We start from the raw sequence: 12134 nt of genomic DNA on the forward strand, positions 1-12134 counted from the left end.
GGGCTGGGGATTCGAACCCGCCACCTTAGGTGTACGTGGCTGGCGCCTTAGCCGGTTGAGCTATAGGCACCGAGCCTACCTCTCTGCTTCTAATCTAGCCCTCCACCTATAATCTTGATCACTTCCTGTTCCTTAGTTGGTTGTTTCTCATTTCTTTCTATCCTGTCCTTTATACTGGCCCCATCCCTATGTATTATGATTTGCTCAAAGCTCTATCATCTGAAGGGGAAGAATAAAATCCAACATATAATAAAATCTTCCCTGGATGAGTGAGGTGGCTTATGCTTGTAACCCTAGTACTCTGGGAGGCTGAGCCAGGAGGATGCTTTGAGTTCAGGAATTCAAGACCAGCCTGAGCAAGAGCAAGACCCTGTCTATACTAAAAATAGAAAAAACTAGCTGAGCATTGTGATGGGTACCTGAGGTCCAGGTAACTGAGAGACTGAGGCAGGAGGATTCCTTGAATCCAGGAATTTGAGGTTGCTGTAAGCTAGGCTGAGGCCACTACACTCTAGCATGAGTCAAAAGAGACCCTGTCTAAACAAATAAACAAACAAATCTTTCCCTTGACCACCATATTGGCTGTTCCTGCTGTCCTCCTAAGTGCTAATATTTTGCAGGCTTACATCTTTAATCTTCTTCCCACCTCACTCTACACAGAATGGGCAAACTTAGCCACTCTTACGAGCTTCAACTACCATCCAAGCCAGCAGCCAGCAAATCTTTTTTTTTTGCAGTTTTTGGCCAGGGCTGGGTTTGAACCTGCCACCTCCAGCATATGGGGCCAGCACCCTACTCCTTTGAGCCACAGGTGCCACCCAGCCAGCAAATCTTTATCTCTAGTTCTTCAGGTGCCAATCTCACATGTTAAACTTTTATGTTTACACCTTCAGACCTCAACATGTCCAAAATTGAACTGATCTTCCCAAGTTTGTGTCCACTTCCGTTTGGATTGTTCAAGGACTTGACACCATCTCCTCGACTAGTCATCTATTGATCCCTATTTATCCCAATTGCTACTGCCTCAGTTCAGTATCTCTTCCTAATCTCTTTCCCAGCCTCCAGCCTTGTTCCCTTAAATCTAGTCTCAATGAGGTTAACTGATTTGCCCACATAAGACCTTGCTTAAAACCCTTCAATGGTAAATACATAAAGAAACTTTAGGGTGGTGCCTATGGCTCAAAAGGGTAGGGCGCCTGTCCCATATGTCGGAGGTGGCAGGTTCAAACCCAGCCCTGGCCAAAAACAGCAAAAAAAAAAAAAGAAACTTTATACTGGTTGTCTCTGAGAACTGGGGGATCTAGGATAAAAGAAATATTTATCTTCTACTTTATACTATTTGAATTGTTCACCATAAGCATACAAAACTAAAGTGACTCCCGACACAAAGTCCTTCATGGTCTCTGCTGTTTACTTTTTGAGCTTCTCTTTCAAGTCACCACTTTGTCCAGAATGCGTCATCACTTTTCCCATCTGCCTTAGAGTCTACTGATTTGTCTACTGACTTCTCCATAAAAAACATACCTCTTTCTGCTTTTTATCTACTCGATGCTGTACACAGATTCCATCATGACACGTGTATCTCACGTTGTATATGACAGTTAAATTGTTTTAAATGTCTGTTTTCTTCCATTATCCTGAGATTTAGATTCCCTCAGGCCACTTATCCACCTTTTGGATTTTTAGAGCCTAGTTTCTAAATCAAATTTTCCAGGGGCTAATACTTGGGCAAAAGTGTTTTGAAAAATGTTCCCCAAGAGATTCTAACTCTATTCTCTATTAACAACTGCACTAAAATGTAAAATCTTTGAGACTGGGAATCATCAAAACTAGCAGCATGTAGGTGCTTGATAAATGTTTTACGAAAGTGAACCGAAATAGATAAGGCTGGAAGTTGAGGGAGAGGTTGGGGCTGGAGATTTGGAAGCATCAGGATGTAAGATGATGTGAGAGAAGGAAGGAAGCCAAGGATTTCTTTTTCTTTTTTTTTAAGAGACAGTCTCACTTTTTCACCCTCAGTAGAGTGCGGTGACATCACAGCTCACAGCAAACTCAAGGAGGATTTCTTGACCACCCTGTCACTATAGAAGACTGCAGGGAAATCATTTATATGTTTTTTCTACCAAACTGTGAGTTCCCCAAGGAACAGGAACTCTGTCCTATTCATCTCTGTATGCCTGATGCATGGTAGATGTTAGGAGCTCAATAACCTTTTATTGAGTTGTATCAGTGCCACTGAAAATAGAGGGAAGTAAAATATTTCAGGGACACAAATGAGGAAGTGACTAACTTGGCCTAGGAGGGCTGGATAAATCGATCTCCAGTTCATCTGGCAAGAACTTCCAAGGAGAGGGAACAACAGGAGCATAGGTACTGAGGTATGAAAGAGCACAGCGCAGACTCAACCTCTCCAGGTGGCTAGAAGTCAAGTGCAAGAAATGTCAGATAAAGCAATTGTACTTGGTTGATTGGGGAAAAAAAAATGTTACAGAGCTTTAGAAAATGACGTCAACGGGGTCAGGGCCAGACTGTGAAAGGCCACGGACGTCACCTATCCTTTTAAGCCTGACTACAGGTGATCAAAGAGAAGTTTTAATATAAAATGACCAGTTTGACTTTTTATACACGTACTAGGGGCAACATGAAAGGCAAACAAAAAAGTGCGATACTCAAGGAAAAGCGCTTAAGTAGCGGCTGCTGGTCCAGCCGACCAAACTCAGAAAAAAACGAAGACAGGGAGGGAGAAACCCATTCTGTAATAGCCCAAGATTCAAATCACGCGGCCTTGTGAATGCCCGCCACTGCCGACCGCCAAGCCACACGCCTGTGCCTTCGGGTCTGAACTGGGTGGGGAACGCCGAAGAAGAACCCCCAGGAACCGTCTGTTCTCCTTTTGGAGTTCCAAGCCTCTTCCTACCAGAGACCCATCCCGCGCGACGCCCAAGGTGTGCAGACCCGCGCAAGGACAAGGGAGCGTCCCGGGCGAATTCGGGACGCTGCGGCGCCAGACTGAGGCTCAGGGTGGGGACCTGTCCTTGCCTCTTACTAGGTGGCGGGAAAGGGGACTTGACGCCTCCAAAAAATGCCCCTGCGGCTTTTGAGGGGACACATTTTCTCTTAGAACCCTGTCGCCGCATATTCACTCACCCGCTTCCCGCGGGAGTTCAGGAGCCCGGCGGAGGCAGCAGCCCTCAGACGCCAGGCCGCAGCCTTTCCCGCCACTCGGCTCCACCGACAGCCCCCGCCTGCGCAGGAAGGGGCGGGGCGAGTCGGCCTGGTCCACATGACTCTGTGAGGGGGTGACAGTGGCGTTGGTGATGAAGTAAGGGAAAGGGAGCGAGTACGAGGACTGTTTTATCCAAATAGATCCCCTATATTACCTAATAATTACAGCGCTATGGTTTCCAGCTGAATTATAATAGAATCAAAGTCCGATTAGAGGTGAATTTACAAACATTCTTCCCCTTTCTTCTAGTCAAGTGGACTATTCCAAGTCTTAAAAGGTTAGAAAAGTTAGGTTTTATTTGCGAGGAAGTGGGAGGGGTGGTCTTTGAGGGGAGGGTGTCTCTGTGGGTACTATAGGCCTAAGTTTAAAGCTTTCCGGAAGGCTCATGAAAGGAAGAGGTCAACAACAAATATTCATTGATCAGCTGAGCGTCTCCTCCGGCCTCTGCTGAGATGGTTGTATTTTGTCAACAGCAAAAGAAGATAGGTTTCTAGCCCAGCGAGGCCCCTGTAGTCCCAGTTATTCGGGAAGCTGAGGCAGGAGGATCGCTTGAGCCCTGGAGTTCGAGGCTGCAGTGCACTACGATTGAGCTTGTGACTAGCCACTGCACTCCAGCCTGGGCAACATAGCGAGACCCCGTCTCTAGAGAAAGAGAGAAAAAAAAAGAAGAAGATAGGGCTCAAATTAAGCATTTAAATAGAAGGCATCAATTTCTGGCGGATGAGGGAGACTTAGAAGAGATTTGCTTCATGATGAATGGACAGATGAGAGAGAAGTGACAAGACACACATCCAAGAAGAAAAGACTAAAACTAGTGATAAAAGTAGAAAGATGCCATTTGAAGAGAGTTTTGACTTGCTCTAAATAAAAATTCTGAGGGTCAAATTCTCTCCCTCCCTATTCCCCCACTCCCAGCTGCATTTGCACCGGGCACCAAATGTCCTGTTTTGGCCTTTAGGGAGCAATTCTCAAGCTTAAATGCCACATGCCAGGAAGCCACACCAAGGGGTGTCAGGTAAACCAGATAAACTGTTTAATTTTTCTAGATTCTAGACTCACTGCCCACCCCTTATTTAAGTTGGGAGCTCCCTGGCCCAGGGCCACCAAAGAGATCCATTATGCCAGAATGAACACACAACCCAGCCAGTGGATATAGACAGGTTTATGTGGCTTTACAGAACAACTCAAATCCCAGTGTTCACTTTTCTCAGAGCTACTTCCCCACCTGAGTCCCTGGGGCAAGCATCCCTGAGATAAGGAGGCTAAATGTTCCCCTTAACTTCCCTAAAACTTCTTGGTACACTGGCATCCTGAGCTGGGCTAATAGCTCCATTTCCTCTGTCACCTACCTCCATGAAGTCCCTTCTCCCAACCCTTGGAATGCCTCGTCTCCTTCATTTCTCTGCTTCATGTGAGAAGTGATCCCCCACTTTCCTTTTCCCTTAGAAATCAAAACCTATACACATGACTGGCAACAGATTAGAGGCCAGAAACCTAAGGTTTGGGTTCCTTGTGCTCACCACACTGAGTTGAGGATGGCAAGTATAGAATGACACCTCTTTTCCTTCCCTAGCTCTCAGACACAGCCACACTCACTCACATTCATATGCACAATCAGCCACACACCGCGAAAGGAAGTGGGATGGGGAGGAAGGGAAGTTTGCACCAACCAGCTCGTGAATGCAACTTGAAAGATTTCACACAGCAAAAGGGGAAAAAAAAAAACACGCACATAAGTTAAAAAATAAAGAAGTACATGCTCCTCCCCACAGTCTCTTTCTTCATCCAGAAGACTAGATCAGCCCTTCCACGTAAACCCAGAAGCTTTCTACTCCCTCTCTCCAGCTGGAGCTTTTACAGGGCCTGGGTCTTCAGTTCAACAGGTTCTCCTGTGACCTCTGGTTGTCCATTAGGGTCACTGGGTCTGGCACCCTTGAGAATAGACAGTCTCTCAGAAACACTCTTGAGCCGAGGGAAGAGGAGAAAGTCGTAGAGGAGGCTGCCCAGGCCCCCTCCAATGATTGGTCCCACCCAGTACACCTGTAAGAAAAGAAAAGGAATATTCAGGTTTGGGAAGGGGCTAGAGCAGCAAGGTTTCTCTTTTTCTAACCCCTTCAGTGGAAAACATGACATCCTACACTTGGCACATCACTCGGGCATTATCTAAGTAGAAATCAGTGTGGGGTTTTGGGGGGTTTTGTTTGTTTGTTTTTAATTCTGAGACAGTCTCATTCTATTCCTCAGCCTAGAGTGCCCTGGCATCATCATTGCTCACAGCAACCTGAGTCTCTTGGGCTCAAGCAATCCTTTTGCCTCAGCTTCCCCAGTCGCTAGGACTACAGGCTCTCACCAGGACAAATGGCAAGTTTTTTTTTATTTTTAGTAGAAACAAGGTCTTGCTCTTGCTCTGGCTGGTCTTCAACTTCTGAGCTCAAGCAAGCCACCCATCTCAGCCTCCCAGAGTGCTAGGAGTCTAGGCATAAGCCACTGTGCCTCGCTTTGCTAATTTTTAAAACTCTAGACTGTTCTACTACCTGTACCTGAACCCTCCCTCCCCTCAGAGTCAGGGTCACTCTTTTGCCTAGACTCAAGTGCAGTGGCATGATCATAGCTCACTGCTGCAACCTCAAACTCCTGGGCTCAAGCGATCCTCCTGCCTTTGCCTTCTGAGTAGCTGGGACTACAGGAACATGCCACCACACCTGGCTAATTTTAAATTTTTTTCTGTAGAGATGGGGTCCCACTATGTTGCCCAGGCTGGTCTTAAACTCCTGGCCTCAAGTGATCCTATCACCTTGTCCTCCCAAGGTATTGGGACTATAGGTGTGAGAGACCACATGCAGCCTCTTTTCTAATTTATTAAATTATTCCTTTATCCCATGCCTTCTTAATACATGTATTTTCTTTCTTTCTTATTTTTTATTGAGACAAAGTCTCACTTTTTCACCCTCAGTAGAGTACAATGGTGTCATAGCTCATAGCTACCTCAAACACTCGGGTTCAAGCGATTCTCTTGTCTCAGTTTCCCTAGTAGATGGGACTACAGGTGCCTGCCACAATGCCTGGCTATTTTTTGTTTGTTTCTTTCTTTGTTTGTTTTGTTTAGCAGGCCTGGGCTGGGTTCAAACCCACTAGTCCTGGAGCATTAGTACATGTGTTTTCTATTTGTTATTGTCAATTTGCAATAGTTTATATATTGGTTTCAAAAATAATTTTTTTTTTTTTGGACAAAATCTCACTTTGTCGCCATTGGAAGAGTGCCATAGCATCACAGCTCACAGCAACCTCAAACTCTTGGGCTCAGGTGATCCTCTTGCCTCAGTTTTTCTACTTTTAGTAGAGATGGTGGTCTTGCTTTCTGCTCAGGCTGGTCTTGAACCCGTGAGGTCACAAAATCCACCCACCTCAGCCTCCCAGAGTGCTAGGATTATAGATATGAGCTACAGCGCCTGGCCGCAACCTTAAACTCTTGGGCTTAAGCAATTCTCTTGCCTCAGCCTCCTGAGCAGCTGGGACTACAGGTGCCCACCACAACGCCCAGCTGTTTTTTAGAGACAAAGGTCTCACTCTGACTCAGGCTGGTCTCGAACTTCTGAGCTCAAGCAATCCACCCCTTAGCCTCCCAGAATGCTAGGAGTACGAGTGTGAGCCACCGCGCCTGGCCTCGCGTAGTAAACATTTTTGGGGCCTTGTCTTTTTCTGTCGAGACAGAGTTCTACCCTATGCCCTGAGCAGAGTGCAATGGCATTGTAGTTCACTGCAACCTCAGACTCCGGCTGTGGGCATTCTGCTGCCTCCACCTCCCAAGAAGCCACTGGGATTACAGGCACTTGCTGTGCGTCTGGCTGGATTTTCCATTTTTTTCATGAGTCAGGGTCTCACTCTCACTCAGACAAGCCTCAAACTCCTGAGCTCAAGCAATCCTCCCGCCTCAGCCTCCCACAATGCTGGGATTATAGGCGTGAGCCACCATGCCTGGCGTATTAAAAATTTTTCAGTATACAGTTTGGTACTGTGAAGTATAATCACACTGTTGTGCAACCCGTATCTAGAACTTTTCATCCTGCACAACTGAAACTCTAAGAACTGCCTATGCAGCCACTGCTATCTCAGTCCCTGGTAATCACCCTTCTGCTTTATTTCTTCCAGTTTGAGTATTCTAAATATTTTATATTAAATTCAATCATATTGTGTTTGTCTTTCGTGACTGACTTATTTCACTTAGTATAATGTCTTTTATGTTCATTCATGTGTCAGAATTTCCTTCCTTTTTAAGGGTGAATAACATTCCATTTATGTATATACCATGCTTTGTTTATCCATCCACCCATTGAGGGAAACTTGGGTTGCTTTCACTTCTTGGGTTGCTTCACTTCTTGGCTATTGTGAACAATGCTGCTGTGAAAGTGGGTGTGCAGCTTGGAGATTTAAAAAATTATCTTCATGTTTAGCTTACATGTGCTCAAAACAACATAAATATAACCAATATTTATTGAGAACTTGTTCCATACCAGATTCTGTGCTAAATGTTTCACACATATAACTTTCACACATTTCTCACACCGGTAATACCTCATTCCGTAGTTAAAGAAACTGAGGTGCACAATGATTGAGTTCTTTGCCCACATCACAAACAAAGCTAGGAAAGTGTTAGAAATGGGACAGGGTCCAGCTCCATTAATACATCCTGATCTCTGCAAGCAGAAGCTTTTGTCTTTATGTATTATATTTATTTATCCTTAAAGCCCCTAGTTTTGGCATCCACTGGATCCTCAATAAAAATCCCTGACTAACCAGAGAAGGAACAATACGAGCAATATTTCTAGCAAAATAATGATTCTGGCTCACACAGGCATGCCGAACTCTCTGACAGCCTCTTAGCTGAGTGCCAGTAGAGCACTCAGATGGAAAGCAGGGACCCAAACTGGAACCTCCAGTCCACACCCATCCAGAAGGGCTCCAGGATCTTGCCCCTCTCCCCTCACTCACCCAGTGGTTGGTGAAGTTCCGGGTGAGAATGGCAGGAGCGAAGGAGCGGGCAGGATTCATGCCTGCACCAGTATAATACATCTGCAAAAGACACAGTTATAACTGAAACAACACCCAGCTCCACCCCAGCTTCTCTTCCCACAGCCCACATTGCTGCTGAGAGTTGGCATCTTGTCTCCAGCCAGCAACAAATGAGCAAGCACCATTTGCATGACCTTCCAGGGTCCCACCTGGGGACAGACTATGGAGCCACAGGCAAAGCCCACCTGTGTCCATGATGCATGCATTTCTTGGGGACAAGGACTAGATAGAGAGATCACATGAGAGGGACAGGGTAGGTTGATTCCTCTCTGCCAATACAGAATGTAGCAGATAATATTCATGTTTGACAGTGGGGTGGACAGGAAGAACTCTTAAAAGTCAGGAACTCCTGGAATCCTGGAATGATAAGTTGCTTCTCTCTTCTGCTTACCCCAAAGAGGTGCCCCAGGGTAAGGGAGAAGCCAACAGCCAGCGCCACGGAGCCCAGTCGGCCATTCCGCCTCTCGTCATATGTGGCAAAGATACAGAGCACGAACTGGAGTGTCAGGAAGATCTCCACCATGGTGGCCTGGCCCACACTCACCCCAGGGTGTAACTGGACAAAGGAAGAAAAAAACAGCAGCTCGTTAGGGCTGCCACAGTGTTACCTCCTCAAAGCTTCCCAGGCAGGGATTCCCTTATGCCTCAATTCCCTGGAGAGGAAGGATAATACAACCTCCTTCATAGTAACTGTATTTGTATCTTAATTTCTACTAATAATACTCTTTCATGGTGGAAATTATTGCACCCACTTATATGGATGAGGAAACTAGACTCTGTAAGGTAAAGGACATTTTCTCCTCTTTTGTTTTCTTTTCACAGGTTTAAGACCAGCCTGAGCCAGAGTGAGACCTCATCTCTAAAAATAGCCAGGTTGTGGCTGGCGCCTGTAGTCCCAGCTACTTTGCGAGGCTGAAGCAAAAGAATTGCTTAAGCCCAAGAATTTGAAGTTGCTGTGAGCTGTGATGCCATAACACTCTACTGAGGGCAACAAAGTGAGGCTCTCTCAAAAACAAACAAACAAAAACAAGGTCCGTAGAGAAACAGTCTCACGGCTCGGTGCCTATGGCTCAAAGGGCTAAGGCATCAGCCACATACACCTGAGCTGGTGGGTTTGAATCCAGCCTGGGCCGCCAAACAACAGTGATGGCTGCAACCAAAAAATAGCCAGGCGTTGTGGCAGGTGCCTGTAGTCCCAGCTACTTGGGAGGCAGGAGACTTGCTTTAGCCCAGGAGTTGGAGGTTGCTGTGAGCTGTGATGCCATGGTACTCTACCCAGGGCAACAGCTTGAGGCTCTGTCTCAAAAAGAAAAAAAAGCAGTCTCATTCTGTCACCCAGGCTAGAGTGCTGTGTCATCAGCCTAGCTCACAGCAACCTCAAACTCCTGGGTTCGAGCAATCCTCCTGCCTCAGCCTACTGAGTAGCTGGGACTACAAGTACCTGATACAAAGCCCGGCTAATTATTTCTATTTCAAAGTAGAGACAGGGTCTCACTCTTGTTCAGGCTGGTCTTGAACTCCTAAGCTCAAGGAATCCTCCCCCCTCGGCCTCCCAGGATGCTAGGATTACATTAGGATTACAGGCATGAGCCATTGTTCCCAGCCAGGAAGTTTTCTCAAGAACCTGAAAGGAATTGGAAGGAATGCTGAAAACCAATTTCAGGTTTCTTGATTCTCAATCCAGGGCCCTGTGCCTTTCTTAGACCTCCAAACCACCTATCAATCCTCCCCACCCTAACACACACATACACACATTATCCCAAAGCCCAGAGGAACTGATTCACCTACGCCAGGCAGGGAGTCAGAGCCACAGAGTGCCCCAGCCCCTCTCAGCTGACCATTACCGTGTTGAGTGCTAGGTTTCCTCGGACGGCAGGCGGGGTAACACTATACAGCACAGCGGCCCCCGCCACGGCTCCCAGGAGCTGGGCTGCCATATAGCAGAAGGCACGGAGCAGGGACATCTGGGAGCCCACAAGGAAGGCAAAAGTGACTGCAGGGTTGACGTGGGCTCCACTGATGTGGCCCACAGCCTGCACCAGTGTAGCCAAGGCCAGGCCAAAGGCCAGAGCCACCTGCAGGACATGTAGTGGTCCAGGAGCCCAACGCAGTGAGGACCCCAGTCCAAAGAAGACATAGAAGAGGGTAGCAAAGAATTCAGCAAATATGGCCCTCCAGAAGGAGGCTGACCGCAGTTCCCACATGGCAGGGGGGATGGACACAGTGCCTGGGTCCCTGCTACCCCCCTGGCCTAGTCTGGGTGGACAGTCCCCTTTATAGAGGACTCTTAATCCCTGGGAGGGGCAGGCTGGGGTAACTGGCCCAGCCTCTTAACCCATTCATAGCTGTGGAGGGCTGGACCCACTCCCGTACATCTGACAAAGCTTCTGGATTTTCCCTTCTCTCCTCAACTGGGAGATGAGTTGAAGGAGCCATGGGGGTGATAGTGGGGCTGATCAGAGCTGGAGAGACTCTGAAAGGGAAGGACAAAGAGCAGTGGGACCAGAAGAGTTGGCCTTTCTATTTGTGTCAAAGTTCAGATTTATAGACCTGATTGAGATCTATGTTTGAACATTCCTCAACTCTCTTTGGAGGGTTCACCAAGCTGAGCTCACTCGGTGAGGTAAAGGGCTGAGCTACTGGGGACCTCAGGCTTCTTAGAGTCTCCCAGGGGTAAGGGTGGGGGGTAGGGTAAGGAATGGGGTTCAGCAGGAAAGTTGGATAACTGAAGAAAATTCTTTAGTTCCCCAGGATTAGATGGCCTTCTCCCATTGGCTGGATTGGGCTGGAATCTGTGGACCCTGCAGCTCTGGGATAGAATAGTTCTGCTGCGTAGGGCTTTCTCCAGCCTGGGTTCCCTTCCCCCAACCCATGACAGCACCTCTTTTTTCAAACCCTCAGCCTGGCCTTTTAAACTACAGAGACTGACAGAGAGAAGATGCTGTCTTCCATGCATAGACTGGGAGTGGGGTGGAGGGCTAGGGAAGGGGAAAGGGATGAGTAACTAAACCTCAGAGTCAGGTTGTATTTCATCTTTCCGAAGTCACAAAGTCATAGCAGGAAGTAGTAAAAAGAAAGAAATTGAGCTATTGCTGAGAAACAATGGGAGGATCTAATGCCCTCTATTCTGACTATAATCAGGACGCTGGAGCCCTAAACCTTGAAACCCAGGGAAAGATTAAGGGCCTTTCCCACATCCTACCCAAGGATCCTGCCATTGGCAGGAACAGTTGCCGAGAACAGGTCAGAGGACACCTCAGGGGATTAGAACTTCTGATTTAATGGAAGAGAAACAGTCCATCAGAGGTCTTTGGAATATTTTATGTTCTAGAAGCACCACTAATCTCCAGATTTCAGGCTTTGTAATCCTGGATGCATCTCAGCCAGTGATGCTCCCAGTTCTCAGTCACCACTGCTGGCCCCAGGGATTGTGCAGGGTTCACGCTGCCTCCAGAAAATGTCCCCTAAACAGGTGAGGGAATGGGCAGCACATAATGATGTTAAGAACAGAGACTTTGGGGCGGCGCCTGTGGCTCAGTGGGTAGGGCGCCAGCCCCATATACTGAGGGTGATGGGTTCAAACCTAGCTCTGGCCAAACTATAACAAAAAAATAGCTGGGCATTGTGGCGGGCGCCTATAGTCCCAGCTACTTGGGAGACTGAGGCAAGAGAATTGCCTAAGCCCAGGAGTTTGAGGCTGCTGTGAACTGTGTGACACCATGGCACTCTACCAAGGGTGGTAAAATAAGACTCTGTCTCTACAATAAAAAAAAAAAAAAGAACTGGGGACAGTGCCTGTGGCTCAAAGGAGTAGGGTGCTGGCCTCATATACTGGAGG

General features: G+C 47.3%; 2 protein-coding genes across 4 annotated transcripts in view; both read right to left on the bottom strand.

The window, feature by feature from the left end:
* TIMELESS (timeless circadian regulator) overlaps positions 1-3229 on the bottom strand; it is a 34286-nt gene extending 31057 nt beyond the window's left edge. For 2 of the 3 annotated variants that reach the window (XM_023513672.1, XM_012805655.2), the window contains exon 1: positions 3148-3229. The gene's annotated coding sequence lies outside the window, so the exon portion shown is untranslated. The remainder of the gene's footprint in view (positions 1-3147) is intronic. The other variant, XM_023513673.1, reaches the window with a different exon arrangement.
* Positions 3230-4903: 1674 nt separating this feature from the next.
* On the bottom strand, positions 4904-10532 carry MIP (major intrinsic protein of lens fiber). The gene is made up of 4 exons (XM_003790530.1): positions 10141-10532; positions 8688-8852; positions 8216-8296; positions 4904-5266 (listed from the first exon to the last, which is right to left on the bottom strand). Exons 1-4 carry the CDS (start codon positions 10498-10500, stop codon positions 5081-5083), a joined length of 792 nt encoding a protein of 263 aa, XP_003790578.1. The 5' UTR covers positions 10501-10532; the 3' UTR covers positions 4904-5080.
* Between the last annotated feature and the right edge of the window lie 1602 nt (positions 10533-12134).

The sequence above is a fragment of the Otolemur garnettii genome, unplaced genomic scaffold, assembly GCF_000181295.1.
Source record: "Otolemur garnettii isolate 467f Iridium unplaced genomic scaffold, OtoGar3 scaffold00043, whole genome shotgun sequence".
Classification (NCBI taxonomy): Eukaryota; Metazoa; Chordata; class Mammalia; order Primates; family Galagidae; genus Otolemur; species Otolemur garnettii.

What these genes read in the sequence shown, in the direction of transcription:
- MIP (XM_003790530.1), bottom strand. Translation starts at nt 10,500, where the DNA reads ATGTGGGAACTGCGGTCAGCCTCCTTCTGGAGGGCCATATTTGCTGAA. An exon ending in GAAACCTAGCACTCAACACG is followed by an intron (nt 8,853 to 10,140) that starts GTAATGGTCAGC and finishes TCCTTTGTCCAG; the next exon opens with TTACACCCTGGGGTGAGTGT. An exon ending in CCCTGGGGCACCTCTTTGGG is followed by an intron (nt 8,297 to 8,687) that starts GTAAGCAGAAGA and finishes TGTCTTTTGCAG; the next exon opens with ATGTATTATACTGGTGCAGG.